Source organism: Salvelinus namaycush, chromosome 16, assembly GCF_016432855.1.
Source record: "Salvelinus namaycush isolate Seneca chromosome 16, SaNama_1.0, whole genome shotgun sequence".
Taxonomy (NCBI): Eukaryota; Metazoa; Chordata; class Actinopteri; order Salmoniformes; family Salmonidae; genus Salvelinus; species Salvelinus namaycush.
In genome coordinates, this window is record NC_052322.1 from 7,714,140 (window position 1) to 7,732,604 (window position 18,465).

Here is an 18,465-nt window from a genome sequence, read left to right on the forward strand (position 1 = left end):
TCGCGCGCGTTCTCTCCCCCCCTCTCGCGCGCGTTCTCTCCCCCCCTCTCGCGCGCGTTCTCCCCCCCCCTCTCAAGCGTTCTCTCCCCCCCTCTCTCGCGTTCTCTCCCCCCCTCTCTCGCGCGTTCTCTCCCCCCCTCTCTCGCGCGTTCTCTCCCCCCCTCTCTCGCGCGTTCTCTCCCCCCCTCTCTCGCGCGTTCTCTCCCCCCCTCTCTCGCGCGTTCTCTCCCCCCCTCTCTCGCGCGTTCTCTCCCCCCCTCTCTCGCGCGTTCTCTCCCCCCCTCTCTCGCGCGTTCTCTCCCCCCCTCTCGCGCGTTCTCTCTCCCCCTCTCTCGCGCGTTCTCTCCCCCCTCTCTCGCGCGTTCTCTCCCCCCCTCTCTCGATCTCTCGCTCTCTCCCCCCTCTCGATCTCTCGCTCTCTTTCCCCGTCTCGCGCCCTCTCTCGCTCTCTCTCCCCGTCTCGCTCGCTCTCTCGCTCTCTCTCCCCGTCTCGCTCGCTCTCTCGCTCTCTCCCCTGTCTCTCGCTCTCTCCCCCGTGTCTCGGCACTCTCTCGCTCTCTCCCACCCGTCTCGTGCTCTTTCCCCCGTCTCGCACTCTCACCCCCTGTCTCGGCACTCTCGCACCTCGCGCTCTCTCTCCCCCCGCCTCGCGCTCTCTCTCCCCGTCTCGCACTTGCTCTCGCTCGCTTTTGCTCCCCGTCTCCTCGCTCTCTCTCCCTGTCTCGCTCACTCTCTCTCTCTCTCTCTCTCTTCTCTCTCTTGACATTTAAGTGTCAGACAAGCACCAGTTCAAGAATGAGCCGGTGTTTTACCGTTTCCGCTACGATGACGGCACCTACAAGGCCAGGAGCGAGATGGAGGACATCATGTCAAAGGTATCTATCTGTGTTGGTGTCAATTCCATTTCAATTCAGTCAAATCAGGAAGGAAGCTTAAATTCACATTTTATTCAATACTTTTTTCTTTTTTTTTTACCTTTGCAATTGGACTTCCAGTTTACTTCCTGAATTGTCTGAATTTAAATGGAATTGACCCCAACCCTGTTCATATATCAAGATGAAAAACAGCAAGAGTGCTTGTTTGCACCAAAGCCATAAATAAATAGGCATCTGAAAAGTAGTTGTGGGATGTAGGACTTGGGGAGGGCAAGAGCTGTTACGAGATCAGAGCTTAAAGTGATGTCTGAACACATCTGACTGACTCATGTTTTGTTGCGCGAACTATCACTGAGAAGTCAACTTCCACCAGGTGTCTAGCCAACATCCTACACCACTGCTTCTGCTTTTGGACTCTCGGGGGGAATCCTGACTTCTTTTTAAGTCAAATGTTCACTAAGTCGTGCAGTGATGTCAATAGGAGACATGGTCACATTTGACTTAAGTAGAAGTTAGAATTTGCCCCTGATTTTGAGGGTTGCCTGTTGAGGATACAGTGACTCAACTTGTTCTCTCTCTACTTCTCGTAGGGCGTGAGGCTTTACTGTCGTCTGCATAGCCTGTATAACCCTGTCGTCAAGTAGGTATCCCGCCTCCCCCTCTCTCCTCCTCCCCTCCTACTCTTCCCCCATTTCTTCCTCTTCCCCTTTCCACCTCCGCCTCCCCCTCTTCCTCTGCCTACTCTTTGTTTCTTCCTTCTCATCTCTCTTCTTCCGCCTGTCCATCTTTTCCTTCTTCCACACACACACACACACACACACTGCTTCGGTCCTACCGCCCCATCTTGCTCTGGGGCATTGATTGGTGTCGCCAGGGCGTCTGTCTCATACTTAACAGAATAGGTACAAGGTTTTAAGAACACATATTTTGGTTTTCCAAAAGGTTTAGTGAAGGTACAAGGTTTTAAGAACACAGATTTTGGTTTTCCAAAAGGTTTAGTGTGATGACTGACCACGACCCCGAGGTTGTATGGTCGTGTAGAGGGTGCTACACTGTGGTTTAACATTACATTTGGGTCAATTTGTCATCGTTCACATAGTAGGGTCTTGCAGAAACACCCTGTACTTAGTCACCACAGTGAAATTTATGAGCAAACACAATGTCGAGGTTTCCCGCCCGTCACGTGACAACCGACCACATCCTTTCAGTGCTTCCTGAATCGCTTATTTATTTTTCTTACAATAATGGTCTAGTTTAGATGGTAGGACTTACACCCCTAACTACCAAAACCGGCCTTCGAGTTGAAAAATAAATGCTTCTCTCATGGAATGGCATGCTTTGAGCACTACCGAAAAGTGCTATTTGCAATGAATGAATGACAGACATTTTATTTTTGTGTCAAATTGCCAATTGGCAACCCATCCCTTATGGGATTAATTGACACATAAACAAACATTACAATAATTCACTGTGGTAATTAAACGATCATTCATCTTCCGGCTTTCTCTGCATTGCGCATCGCATAAAGAGTAAAAAAATATATATATACAGTATATAAAATATATTTTAAAAATGTATTATCTTTATTTAACTAGATAAGTCAGTTAAGAACAAATTCTTATTTACAATGACGGCCTACACCGGCCAAACCCGGGCGACGCTGGGCCAATTGGGCGACAGACAGACAGACAGACATGGAGACACTTAAACAGACAGACACGGAGACACTTAGACACAGAGACACTTAGACAGACACGGAGACACTTAGACAGACACGGAGACACTTAGACAGACACGGAGACACTTAGACAGACACGGAGACACTTAGACAGACACGGAGACACTTAGACAGACACGGAGACACTTAGACAGACACGGAGACACTTAGACAGACACGGAGACACTTAGACAGACACGGAGACACTTAGACAGACACGGAGACTCTTAGACAGACACGGAGGCACTTTGACAGACAGACAGACACGGAGACACAGACAGACAGACAGACAGACAGACAGACAGACAGACAGACAGACACGGAGACACTGACAGACAGACAGACACGGAGACACTGACAGACAGACAGACACGGAGACACTGACAGACAGACAGACACGGAGACACTGACAGACAGACAGACACGGAGACACTGACAGACAGACAGACACGGAGACACTGACAGACAGACAGACACGGAGACACTGACAGACAGACAGACAGACAGACAGACACGGAGACACTGACAGACAGACAGACAGACAGACAGACACGGAGACACTGACAGACAGACAGACAGACAGACACGGAGACACTGACAGACAGACAGACAGACAGACACGGAGACACTGACAGACAGACAGACAGACAGACAGACAGACAGACAGACAGACAGACAGACAGACAGACAGACAGACAGACAGACAGACAGACACGGAGACACTGACAGACAGACAGACAGACAGACAGACACGGAGACACTGACAGACAGACACGGAGACACTGACAGACAGACAGACAGACACGGAGACACTGACAGACAGACAGACATACACGGAGACACTGACAGACACGGAGACACTGACAGACACGGAGACACTGACAGACACGGAGACACTGACAGACACGGAGACACTGACAGACACGGAGACACTGACAGACACGGAGACACTGACAGACACGGAGACACTGACAGACACGGAGACACTGACAGACACGGAGACACTGACAGACACGGAGACACTGACAGACACGGAGACACTGACAGACACGGAGACACTGACAGACACGGAGACACTGACAGACACGGAGACACTGACAGACACGGAGACACTGACAGACACGGAGACACTCTGACAGACACGGAGACAGACAGACACAGACAGACAGACAGACAGACACGGAGACACTGACAGACAGACAGACAGACACGGAGACACTGACAGACAGACAGACAGACACGGAGACACTGACAGACAGACAGACAGACACGGAGACACTGACAGACAGACAGACAGACACGGAGACACTGACAGACAGACAGACAGACACGGAGACACTGACAGACAGACAGACAGACAGACAGACACGGAGACACTGACAGACAGACAGACAGACACGGAGACACTGACAGACACGGAGACACTGACAGACACGGAGACACTGACAGACACGGAGACACTGACAGACACGGAGACACTGACAGACACGGAGACACTGACAGACACGGAGACACTGACAGACACGGAGACACTGACAGACACGGAGACACTGACAGACACGGAGACACTGACAGACACGGAGACACTGACAGACACGGTGACACTGACAGACACGGTGACACTGACAGACACGGTGACACTGACAGACACGGTGACACTGACAGACACGGTGACACTGACAGACACGGTGACACTGACAGACAGACAGACGCGGAGACACTGACAGACAGACAGACGCGGAGACACTGACAGACAGACAGACGCGGAGACACTGACAGACAGACAGACGCGGAGACACTGACAGACAGACAGACGCGGAGACACTGACAGACAGACAGACGCGGAGACACTGACAGACAGACAGACGCGGAGACACTGACAGACAGACAGACGCGGAGACACTGACAGACAGACAGACGCGGAGACACTCTGACAGACAGACAGACGCGGAGACACTCTGACAGACAGACAGACGCGGAGACACTCTGACAGACAGACAGACAGACGCGGAGACACTGACAGACAGACAGACAGACGCGGAGACACTGACAGACAGACAGACAGACGCGGAGACACTGACAGACAGACAGACAGACGCGGAGACACTTTGACAGACAGACAGACAGACGCGGAGACACTGACAGACGCGGAGACACTGACAGACGCGGAGACACTGACAGACGCGGAGACACTGACAGACGCGGAGACACTGACAGACGCGGAGACACTGACAGACGCGGAGACACTGACAGACGCGGAGACACTGACAGACGCGGAGACACTGACAGACGCGGAGACACTGACAGACGCGGAGACACTGACAGACGCGGAGACACTGACAGACGCGGAGACACTGACAGACGCGGAGACACTGACAGACGCGGAGACACTGACAGACGCGGAGACACTGACAGACAGACTGACAGACACGGTGACACTGACAGACGCGGAGACACTGACAGACAGACAGACGCGGAGACACTGACAGACAGACAGACGCGGAGACACTGACAGACAGACAGACGCGGAGACACTGACAGACAGACAGACGCGGAGACACTGACAGACAGACGCGGAGACACTGACAGACAGACGCGGAGACACTTTGACAGACAGACAGACGCGGAGACACTTTGACAGACAGACAGACGCGGAGACACTTTGACAGACAGACAGACGCGGAGACACTTTGACAGACAGACAGACGCGGAGACACTTTGACAGACAGACAGACGCGGAGACACTTTGACAGACAGACAGACGCGGAGACACTTTGACAGACAGACAGACGCGGAGACACTTTGACAGACAGACAGACGCGGAGACACTTTGACAGGCAGACAGACGCGGAGACACTTTGACAGGCAGACAGACGCGGAGACACTTTGACAGGCAGACAGACGCGGAGACACTTTGACAGGCAGACAGACGCGGAGACACTTTGACAGGCAGACAGACGCGGAGACACTTTGACAGGCAGACAGACGCGGAGACACTTTGACAGGCAGACAGACGCGGAGACACTTTGACAGGCAGACAGACGCGGAGACACTTTGACAGGCAGACAGACGCGGAGACACTTTGACAGGCAGACAGACGCGGAGACACTTTGACAGGCAGACAGACGCGGAGACACTTTGACAGGCAGACAGACGCGGAGACACTTTGACAGGCAGACAGACGCGGAGACACTTTGACAGGCAGACAGACGCGGAGACACTTTGACAGGCAGACAGACGCGGAGACACTTTGACAGGCAGACAGACGCGGAGACACTTTGACAGGCAGACAGACGCGGAGACACTTTGACAGGCAGACAGACGCGGAGACACTTTGACAGGCAGACAGACGCGGAGACACTTTGACAGGCAGACAGACGCGGAGACACTTTGACAGGCAGACAGACGCGGAGACACTGACAGGCAGACAGACGCGGAGACACTTTGACAGGCAGACAGACGCGGAGACACTTTGACAGGCAGACAGACGCGGAGACACTTTGACAGGCAGACAGACGCGGAGACACTTTGACAGGCAGACAGACGCGGAGACACTTTGACAGGCAGACAGACGCGGAGACACTTTGACAGGCAGACAGACGCGGAGACACTTAGGCAGACAGACGCGGAGACACTTAGGCAGACAGACGCGGAGACACTTAGACAGACAGACACGGAGACACTCAGACCCTTAGACCCTTAGACATGGAGACCACTATTATTTGTCAGTGTCAGAGTGGCTCGTCATTTCGGTCATTTGTGTGGTATTATAATTTTTTTTACTAATGTCTCCAGTCATGTAAAATAACGTAGAATTGCATTAAATTATTTTTATAAAAGGCAATTATTTCCTTGACCAGCAAATTATAATACATGCAATGCTTTATTATAAAGGTGTTATCCTGTGGGGTTTCCAGGTTCCAACCACATGACTATCATTCCATTGCATAATTTATGCTGCTTTCAATGGTTGATCATTATTAAATGCCAGTGAGCTGGACATGTATGGAACTTGAATATTTTCCATATGTTCATTTTCAAATGGATTTACAGTTGAAGTCGGAAGTTTACATACACCTTAGCCAAATACATTTAAACTCGGTTTTTCCACAATTCCTGACGTTTAGTCCTAGTAAGAATTCCCTGTCTTAGGTCAGTTAGGATCACCACTTTATTTTAAGAATGTGAAATGTCAAAATAATAGAGTGATTTATTTCAGCTTTTATTTCTTTCATCACATTCCCAGTGGGTCAGCAGTTTACATACACTCAATTAGTATTTGGTAGCATTGCCTTTAAATTGTTTAACTTGCCTCAAACGTTTCGGGTAGCCTTCCACAAGCTTCCCACAATAAGTTGGGTGAATTTTGGCTCATTCCTCCTGACAGAGCTGGTGTAACTGAGTCAGGTTTGTTGGCCTCCTTGCTCGCACATGCTTTTTCAGTTTTGCCCACACATTTTCTATAGGATTGAGGTCAGGTCTTTGTGATGGCCACTCCAATACCTTGACTTTGTTGTCCTTAAGCCATTTTGCCACAACTTTGGAAGTATGCTTGGGGTCATTGTCCATTTGGAAGACCCATTTGCGACCAAGCTTTAACTTCCTGACTGATGTCTTGAGATGTTGCTTCAATATATCCACATAATGTTCCTTCCTAGTGATGCCTTCTTTTTTGTGAAGTGCACCAGTCCCTCCTGCAGCAAAGCACCCCCACAACATGATGCTGCCACCCCCGTCCTTCACGTTTGGGATGGTGTTCATTGGCTTGCAAGCCTCCCCCTTTTTCCTCCAAAAAGTACAATCTTTGTCCCCATGTGCAGTTGCAAAACGTAGTCTGGCTTTTTTGTAGCGGTTTTGGAGCAGTGGCTTCTTCCTTGCTGAGCGGCCTCTCAGGTTATGTAGATATAGGACTTGTTTTACTGTGGATATAGATACTGTTGTACCTGTTTGGGATTGATTTGTACTTTTTGCACCAAAGTACGTTCATCTCTAGATGACAGAACGCGTCTCCTTCCTGAGCGGTATGACGGCTACGTGGTCCCATGGTGTTTATACTTGCGTACTATTGTTTGTACAGATGAACGTGGTACCTTCAGGCGTTTGGAAATTGCTTCCAAGGATGAACCAGACTTGTGGAGGTCTACAATTTTTGGCTGATTTTCTTTAGATTTTCCCATGATGTCAAGCAAAGAGGCACTGAGTATGAGGGTAGGCCTTGAAATACATTCACTGGTACATCTCCAATTGACTCAAATGATGTCAATTAGCCTATCAGATGCTTCTAAAGCCATGAAATAATTCTTGGGAATTTTCCAAGCTGTTTAAAGGTCAACTTAGTATATGTAAACTTCTGAGCCACTGGAATTGTGATACAGTGAATTATAAGTGAAATAATCGGTCTGTAAACAATTGTTGGATAAATGACTTGTGTCATGCACAAAGTAGATGTCCTAACCGACTTAGCAAACTATAGTTTGTTAACAAGAAATTTGTGGAGTGGTTGAAAAACTAGTTTTAATGACTCCAACCTAAGTGTATGTAAACTTCCGACTTCAACTGTATTTGAATAGATTAGGGGCATATACAAACAGTTGAAACCGTTATTCAGTACAATGCATCGTAGGATACAATTTGCTGGTTGTCCCCCCTTGGTCTTCCCTTAAAAAAAAAAAAATCCTAGAACCGCCCCTGTCTTTGAAGTGTGATTGTTTGTGTGCACCTGATTTGCTTGATTGTGTGTTTTTATGAAACCATATCCTTACTCGCCCATCTCCTTCTCACTGACAGGGATAGAGACTACCATTTAAAAACCTTCAAGTCTGTGTTGCCTGCCAGCAAACTGGTGGACTGGCTCTTGTCACAGGTACAGTGCGCGCACACACACACACACACACACACACACACACACACACACACACACACACGCTCCCCACTGTGTCAACGAGGTGAAAACTACAAGTAAACAGGTGACACTCTTAATTGTGACTGCTTCGTTCTGTTTCCAAGGGTGATTGTTCCACACGTGAGGACGCGGTGACAATGGGGGTCGGACTGTGCAACAACGGCTTCATGCACCACGGTCAGTACAACACACACCAACGTCATGTGTTATAACTGACTGGAGGATATACACCAGGGATATTGCAGTACATTTTTCATCAGGCTCGTGATCCCCTGAGCAGATAGTCAGAGGGCCATCATTTCATAAATTAATTCTATGACAACACACGTTGCACTTCACTGGGGAACACACACACACACACACACACCATGCATTTACTACCATAATAAGGGCATGTTGGGTCTGCAAAACCACTTTTGTAGGAAGCTTCTACTGCTTGGGATCAAGTGTTTCTCCGAGCAGGATTTTTTCCCCAGAGAACATAATATACCTCTTGTTATACGATTCGGTTATCAATGATGTTGTAATCAAAACATCACGTTTGACATTCACAATTTCTTCCTCATAGGTGTCGGTTGTCATACACGTTCGGTTGTTTTCTTATAAACAATTAACACCTGGTATTGCATTGTCATATTTCTGTTTCGTACTGCAACTGGCACTAGAAAGGTTTCCTATTCACATTGGAACGAATCCATACTTCCACTCCGGGCAAATTTTCACTTAATCATGCATGGATGTCAAGGGGAGACTTCCCCTTAAATTGGAGCTAAGTGCAAATTGGGAGAGAGATTTGAGTCTGTATGTTGGCAGCAGCCACTCAATGTTAGTGATGGCTGTTTAACAGTCTGATGGCCTTGAGATAGAAGCTGTTTTTCAGTCTCTCGGTCCCAGCTTTGATGCACCTGTACTGACCTCACCTTCTGGATGATAGCGGGGTGAACAGGCAGTGGCTCGGGTGGTTGTTGTCATTGATGATCTTTTTGGCCTTCCTGTGACATCGGGTGGTGGAGGTGTCCTGGAGGGCAGGTAGTTTGCCCCCGGTGATGCGTTGTGCAGACCTCACTACCCTCTGGAGAGCCTTACGGTTGTGGGCGGAGCAGTCGCAGTACCAGGCGGTGATACAGTCTGACAGGATGCTCTCGATTGTGCATCTGTAAAAGTTTGTGTTTTTGGTGACAAGCCAAATTTCTTTTGTTGCACCTTCTTCACCACGCTGTCTGTGTGGGTGGACCATTTCAGTTGGTCCGTGATGTGTACGCCGAGGAACTTAACTTTCCACCTTCTCCACTACTGTCCCGTCAATGTGGAAAGGGGGTTGCTCCCTCTGCTGTTTCCTGAAGTCCACGATCATCCCCTTTGTTTTGTTGACATTGAGTGTGAGGTTATTTTCCTGACACCACACTCCGAGGGCCCTCACCTCCTCCCTGTAGGCCGTCTCGTCGTTGTTGGTAATCAAGCCTACCACTGTAGTGTCATCTGCAAGCTTGATGATTGAGTTGGAGGCGTGCATGGCCACGCAGTCGTGGGTGAACAAGGGAGTACAGGAGGGGGCTGAGAACGCACCCTTGTGGGGCCCCGGTGTTGAGGATCAGCGTTGTGTAGATGTTGTTTCCTACCCTCACCACCTGGGAGCGGCCCATCAAAAAGTCCAGGACCCAGTTGCAGAGGGCGGGGTCGAGACCCAGGGTCTCGAGCTTAATGATGAGTTTGGAGGGTACTATGGTGTTGAATGCTGAGCTGTAATCGATGAACAGCATTCTTATATAGGTATTCCTCTTGTCCAGATGGGTTAGGGCAGTGTGATTGTGATTGCGTCGTCTGTGGACCTATTGGGGCGGTAAGCAAATTGGAATGGGTCTAGGGTGTCATGTAGGGTGGAGGTGATCCTTGACTAATCTCTCAAAGCACTTCATGATGACAGAAGTGAGTGCTATGGGGCGATAGTCGTTACGCTCAGTTACCTTAGCTTTCTTGGGAACAGGAACAATGGTGGCCCTCTTGAAGCATGTGGGAAAAGCAGACTGGGATAGGGATTGATTATGTCCGTAAACACACGGTATGCGCATGCTCTGAGGACGTGGCTAGGGATGCCGTCTGAGCCGGCAGCCTTGCGAGGGTTAACACGTTTAAATGTTTTCCTCACGTTGGCTGTAGTGAAGGAGAGCCCGCAGGTTTTGATAGCAGCCGTGTCAGTGGCACTATATTGTCCTCAAAGCGAGCAAAGAATTTGTTTGGGAGCAAGACATCGGTGTCCGCGAAGGGGCTGGTTTTCTTTTTGTAATCCGTGATTGACTGTAGACCCTGCCACATATGTCTCGTGTCTGAGCCGTTGAATTGCGACTACTTTGTCTCTATACTGACGCCTAGCTTGTTTGATTGCCTTGCAGAGGGAATAGCTACACTGTTTGTATACGGTCATGTTTCAGGTCACCTTGCGCATATGCTGCCATCAATCCACGGTTTCTGGTTGGGGAAGGTTTTAAGTCACCGTGGGTACAACATCACCGATGCACTTGCTAATAAACTCACTCACCGAATCAGTGTATAAATCAATATTGTTGTTCGATGCTATCAGGAACATATGTCAGTCCACGTGATCGAAGCAATTTTGAAGTGTGGAATCAGATTGGTCGGACCAGCGTTGAACGGACCTGAGCATGGGCGTTTCCTGTTTTAGTTTCTGTCTATAGGCTGGGAGCAACAAAATGGAGTCGTGGTCAGATTTGCTGAAAGGAGGGCGAGGGAGGATTTTGTAAGCGTCGCTGAAATTCGAGTAGCAATGATTCAGAATTTTGCCAGCCCGGGTCGCACATTCATCCTACCAGGATACAAACAGCACAGGATTGAAATCATCAACATATATTGAAAACATCTTTACTAATGCTGCAGAAATGTGCTTAAAAGCAGTATCCAGATGAATCGGATGTAGTGATCACAATATAGTAACCATATCTAGGAAAACCAAAATTCCAAAGGATGGGCCTAACATAAGAGGTCATACAATAAGTTTTGTAGTGATTCATATGTTGATGATGTAAAGAATATTTGTTGGTCCGTGGTGTGTAATGAGGAGCAACCAGACGCTGCACTTGACACATTTATGAAATTGCTTAGTTACTAATATGCATGCACCCATTAAGAAAATGACTGTAAAAACTGTTAAATCCCCGTGGATTGATGAGGAATTGAAAAATGGTATGGTTGAAAGGGATGAGGCAAAAGGAATGGCAAGTAAGTCTGGCTGCACAAACGATTGGAAAACGTACTGCAAATTGAGAAATCATGTGACTAAACTGAATAAAAAGCAGAAACTACACTATGAAATACAGATAAATGACATAAGGAATGATAGTAAAAAGCTTTGGAGCACCTTCAATGACATTTGGGGAAAATATGTCAACTCAGCCCCATCATTCATTGAACCAGGTAGCTCATTCTTTACAAAACCAACTGATATTGCTACAACTTAAATTATTTTTTCATTGGCAAGATTAGGCATGACATGCCAGCAACAAACGCTTACACTACACATCCAAGTAAATCTGACCAAATTATGAAAGACAAGAATTGTTATTTTTGAATTTGTTGTCTATCAACAATGACAAGCCACCAGGGTCTGACAACTTGGATGGAAAATTACTGAGGACAATGGCGGACAATATTGCCACTCATATTTGCCATATCTTAAATTTAAGCCAACTAGAAAGTGTGTGCCCTCAGGCCTGGAGGGAAGCAAAAGTCTAGTAAAGCCCTTTTTACTAACTCAAATAGCTGACCAATCATCCTGTTGCAACCCTTAGTAAAGTTTTTGGAAAAATTGTGATGGAATGCTAATTTACAATACACAAACAGTCATTCATCACGCTTATAGGGAAGAACATTCAACAAGCACAGCACTTACACAAATTACTGATTATTGTGGGGGCTGATTTGTCAGACATCTGTGCGGCTTTTGACATCGATCATAGTCTGCTGCTGGAAAAACGTATGTATTATAGCTTTACACCCGCTGCTATATTCTGGAAAAAGAGTTACCTGTCTAACAGAACACAGAGGGCTTTCTTTAATGGAAGCCTCCAACGTAATCCAGGTAGAATCAGGAATTCTGCAGGGCAGCTGTCTAGGCCCTTTGCTTTTTTCAATCTTTACCAACGACATGCCACTGGCTTTGAGTACAGCCAGAGTGTCTTTGAATTCGGATGACTCACTACTATACACGTAAGCTACCACAGTGACGACTGCAACACTTAAAGAGCTCCAGTTAGTTTCAGAATGGGTGGCAAGGAATAAGTTAGTCCTAAATATTTCAAAAACTAAAAGCATTTGGGACAGATCATTCACTAAACCCTAAACCTCAACTAAATATTGTAATGAATAATGTGGTAATTGAGCAAGTTGAGGAGACTAAACTGCTTGGAAGTAACCCTGGATTGTAAACTGTCATGGTGAAAACATATTGATACAACAGTAGCTAGGATGGGGAGAAATCTGCCCATAATAAAGTGTTGCTCTGCATTCTTAACAACACTATCAACAAGGCAGGTCCTACAGGCCCTAGTTTTGTCATACCTGGACTACTGTTCAGTCGTGTGGTCAGGTGCCACAAAGACGGACTGGGGAAATTGCAATTGGCTCAGAACAGGGCAGCACGGCTGGCCCTTGGATGTACACAGAGAGCCAACATTAATAATATGCATGTCAATCTCTCCTGGCTGAAAGTGGAGGATAAATTAACTTAATCACTACTTGTATTTGTGAGAGGTATTGACATGTTGAAAGCACCGAGCTGTCTGTCTAAATTACTGGCACACAGCTCAGACACCCATGCATACCCCACAAGACATGCCACAAGAGGTCTCTTCACAGTCCCCAAGTCCAGAACAGACTGGGAGGTGCACAGTGCTACATAGAGCCATGACTACATGGAACTCTATTCCACATCAGGTAACTGATGCAAGCAGTAGAATCAGATTTTTTTTAAACAGATATAAATACACCTTATAGAACAGCGGGGACTGTGAAGCAACACAAGCATAGGCACAGACACATGCATACCCACACATGATAACATGCGCACTATACACACACGTGCACATGGATTGTGTATTGTAAATATGTGGTAGTGGAGTATGGGCCTGAGGGCACACACCTAGTGTGTTGTGAATTTTGTAATGAATGTATTGTAATGTTTTTTAAATTTTATAACTACCTTCATTTTGCCGGACCCCAGGAAGAGTAGCTGCTGCCTTGGGGATCCATAATAAATACAAATACAACATAGGGAATAGGGTGACGTTCCTTTTCAGACGCAGACTCAAGTGACCCACATTTAGACGCAAGACTTATTCAAGTGAACCACATTTATCATCAGTTCAACCCTTTCTCTCTTTCCCTTTCTTTGTCACAGTTCTGGAGAAGACCGAGTTCAAAGACGAGTCACAGTTCTTTCGTTTCTACGCCGACGAGGAGATGGAGGGTACCAGCTCCAAGACCAAGCAGCTGCAGCGCAACGACTTCAAGCTCATCGAGAACATCCTGGTCAAGTCCCTAGTGGTGAGTGCAATTACAGTGGTTCCTCCTTTAAAAGTTGTGAGTTTACGCCGTGGGATTTAGAGGTCATTTGTGGTTTAGTATGGTATCCCTCATCACCACTTCATTGCTCCAGACCACCACAAGGGGGAGTTAGAGTACTGATTATGCTTTTGGGTCCTACTGTGTCTCTAACTGACAATGAATGGGCAACATAAACCTAATTAGAAACTGATAATTGTGCACGACTTCAGTATTACTTACTAAAACTGTTACGCTAAGGTTTTTATTTTATTTTATGTTAGGATTATTTTGCTCTTACTGTAGTACTGTAGGCCACTCCCGACCATTCACGTTGTACAGCACCTGAGTGGCACAACGGTCTAAGACACTGCATAACAGTGCAAGCTGTGTTGCTACGGATGCTGGTTCAATAACCGTGCTGGCCTCGACTGGGAGACCCATGAGATGACTGTAGGTTTTTGTTTTTTCTCGCACTAAAAACAGAAATAAATCATTCTACATAACAAACTGGCTTAATTTACACATTAGTAACAATGGCTCACCCCATGTTCAAGAATGGCAAGAATTATTTGAAAACAAAATTGCACTAATAATGGCACTGACTAGGGAAATGTTCCCGCTGTTCTGTTCTTAGTGCCAGTCTGTACATTCAAACGAAAACAATGTAACCAATAATATCATCTTTATGCTTTCATTAATAAAATAATGATAAAAATACTCTTTCAAAATGCCGATGTTTATTTAGTTATGGATCCATTCCCCGTCGGGGAATTGAACCCCAGTCTCCCACATGCCCGCACGACATCGGGATTCTTAAGCTAAATAGCCCAGTACTGTACTGCCGACCGTCACGTTGTACAGCACTATATTTTCCATTCCATCCTAACAGAAACCCAGAGGGTTTTTTGTTTTTTATTGGAATAGAAACACCATAATATTAATCAAATTAAAAGTTTGGACACACCTACTCATTCCAGGATTTGTCTTTATCTTTATTAATTTCTACATTGTAGAATAATAGTGAAGACATCACAACTATGAATTAACACATATGGAATCAGTTAAGAACAAATTCTTATTTACAAGGACAGCCTACTCCTTCCTCCCCGTCAGGGAATTGAACCCTGGTGTCCCGCGTGCCTGCATTTCCATGTTTACTACAGTATGTATTGTAGGCTATGTTTACTTGTCAGACTGCACAGTAACCTAATAAACAAATGCAGGTGGCTTATCTTCAAAATGCTTTAAATGTTTTATTATCCAAATGTAAAAGCATATACTGTACACTACTGTATTTCTTCATCAGCATCTTTATGCTTTCATTAATAAAAGAATGATAAAAATACTCTTTCAAAATGCTGACGTTTATTTAGCTATGAGGCCATAATGAATTACTTTGGGAATAAATAAATATAAATAAATTACAGAAATATTTGAACAAAGTTGTCTAATGAAGGCAAACAAATTGCTGCTTACTGGAAATACTCTTTCAAACACACATGGTCACGTACAGCGTCATTATGGCTATTAGCAGGGCTATATTTTGGCCTTTATAAATATTATTTGGGCCTTTATTCAGATTACAGTCGCTCACGGTCGTTTTTTTGAAAACTAAATTGTCACGTCCTGACCATAGTTCTTATGTGTGTTGCTTGTTTTAGTGTTGGTCAGGACGTGAGCTGGGTGGGCATTCTATGTTGTGTGTCTAGTTTGTCTGTTTCTGTGTTCAGCCTAATATGGTTCTTAATCAGAGGCAGCTGTCAATCGTTGTCCCTGATTGAGAATCATATATAGGTGGCTTGTTTTGTGTTGGGGATTGTGGGTGGTTGTCTTCTGTCTTTGTGTTCTGCACCAGATAGGACTGTTTTCGGTTTTCACATTTATTGTTTTGTTGTTTGTAGTGTTCTCATATTCTTTATTAAATTATGTTGAACACTAGCCGCGCTGCATTTGGTCCTCTCCTTCATCCCAGGAAGAAAACCATTACATAAATTATCTCCAAAATATCGTTACTTTTTTAACAAAGCGATTCATTATTATTAATTCATTTAGAATTATATTAAAGCCCCTTAGGATCTGTGAGAATATCTAACGGAAAATCCTCCAATCCTCTAAATGTAATTATTGGTGGAGAGTCACGTCATTGAAAAAAATATTTTGAGATATACTGTAGGCCTACCATAGACAAAATTAGTATTGGTTACACTACAATTAGGCTGTGGAAATGTTATGCCCCTTAGATATTAATTTAGGATCCTCCAATCCTCTTATGCTGTAGCCTACTACCGACCGTCACGTTGTACAGCGCAATATTTTCCATTCCAACCCTGAGGGTTGATTCAATTAATTAAGCCAAATTTCTTAAAATCAGTCCCATGTACACTGTTATTCCAAAAAAAGGTTTTAAATTCTCTAGTAATGCCAATGTGGGAGAATATCAAATGCTTTTCAAAGTTGCCCTCTGGTGGTCAAACTAGCACTAACTTGCATTAACGTAGAAATGTCTGACAATTAAATAACGTGCCATAGAATGCTGCAGCAGTCCACAAGGTGTGCTGCAGTATGACACAACTTTTAAAGGAGGAACCACTGTACACACACATGAACGTACACACACACACACACACATGAACGCACACACACACACGAATGTACACACACACATAAATGAGCACATACACTTGTGTGAACGTAACAGCACTGTACATTGTTACCAGTCAGTAATTCATTGAATGGTTTGTCCGCTGCTGTAACAATAAAACAATAAACAATAAGCTGTAACAATGCACATTTGTGGCCTGCTGGAGGTCATTTTGCAGGGCTCTGGCAGTGCACCTCCTTGCACAAAGGCGGAGGTAGCGGTCCTGCTGCTGGGTTGTTGCCCTCCTACGGCCTCCTGATGTACTGGCCTGTCTCCTGGTAGCGCCTCCATGCTCTGGACACTACGCTGACAGACACAGCAAACCTTTTTGCCACAGCTCGCATTGATGTGCCATCCTGGATGAACTGCACTACCTGAGCCACTTGTGTGGGTTGTAGACTCCGTCTCATGCTACCACTAGAGTGAAAGCACCGCCAGCATTCAAAAGTGACCAAAACATCAGCCAGGAAGCATAGGAACTGAGAAGCGGTCTGTGGTCACCACCTGCAGAACCATTCCTTTATTGGGGGTGTCTTGCTAATTGCCTATAATTTCCACCTTTTGTCTATTCCATTTGCACAACAGCATGTGGAATTTATTGTCAATCAGTGTTGCTTCCTAAGTGGACAGTTTGATTTCACAGAAGTGTGATTGACTTGGAGTTACATTGTGTTGTTTAAGTGTTCCCTTTATTTTTTTGAGCAGTGTATATGCTCGCACATGCTTTTTCAGTTCTTCCCACAAATTTTCTATGGGATTGAGGTCAGGGCTTTGTGATGGCCACTCCAATACCTTGACTTTGTTGTCCTTAAGCCATTTTGCCACAACTTTGGAAGTATGCTTGGTGTCATTGTCCATTTGGAAGACCCATTTGCGACCAAGCTTTGCGACCAAGCTTTAACTTCCTGACTGATGTCTTGAGATGTTGCTTCAATATATCCACATAATTGTCCATCCTCATGCCTTCTATTTTGTGTAGTGCACCAGTCCCTCCTGCAGCAAAGCACCCCCACAACATGATGCTGCCACCCCCGTGCTTCACGGTTAGGATGGTGTTCTTTGGCTTGCAAGCCTCCCCCTTTTTCCTCCAAACATAACAATGGTCATTATGGCCAAACAGTTCTATATTTGTTTCATCAGACCAGAGGACATTTCTCCAAAAAGTACGATCTTTGTCCCCATGTGCAGTTGCAAACCGTAGTCTGACTTTTTTTTATGGGGGTTTTGGAGCAGTGGCTTCTTCCTTGCTGAGTGGCCTTACAGTTTATGTCGATATAGGACTCGTTTTACTGTGATGGTTTGCAAGGATCTTAGCCCTATTTTGATGCGTAGCCTGTTTGATGGCTCGTCGGAGGTCATAGTGGATTTCTTATAAGCTTCCGGATTGGTATCCTGCTCCTTGAAAGCTGCAGCTCTAGCCTTTAGCTCATTGCGGATGTTGACTCTAATTCATGTCTTCTGGTTGGGATATGTACGTACGGTCATTGTGGGGATGACATCATTGATGCACTTATTAATGAAGCCGGGACTGATGTGGTGAACTCCTCAATGTTAGCGGATGAATCCTGGAACATATTACAGTCTGTGCTAGTGAAGCAGTCCTGTAGCTTTTCCATATTGAGCATCACTGGTACTTCCTGTTTTGAGTTTTTGCTTGTATGCATTACTCAAAATTATAGCGTTATGGTCAGATTTGCCAAATGGAGGGCAAGCCTTCTATGTGTTTCCGTATGTGGAGTAAAGGTAGTCTAGAGTTTTATTGCCTCTTGTTGCA

At 46.0% G+C, this 18,465-nt stretch overlaps 1 protein-coding gene across 1 annotated transcript in view; it reads left to right on the forward strand.

The window, feature by feature from the left end:
* Positions 1-18,465, forward strand: part of LOC120060870 (phosphatidylinositol 3,4,5-trisphosphate-dependent Rac exchanger 1 protein-like) — a 119,493-nt gene that overhangs the window by 68,847 nt on the left and 32,181 nt on the right. Inside the window, exons 12-16 of the mRNA XM_039010278.1 lie at positions 772-875; positions 1,466-1,515; positions 8,380-8,455; positions 8,599-8,671; positions 13,905-14,050. Coding sequence (XP_038866206.1) covers positions 772-875; positions 1,466-1,515; positions 8,380-8,455; positions 8,599-8,671; positions 13,905-14,050 — 449 coding nt within the window. The remainder of the gene's footprint in view (positions 1-771; positions 876-1,465; positions 1,516-8,379; positions 8,456-8,598; positions 8,672-13,904; positions 14,051-18,465) is intronic.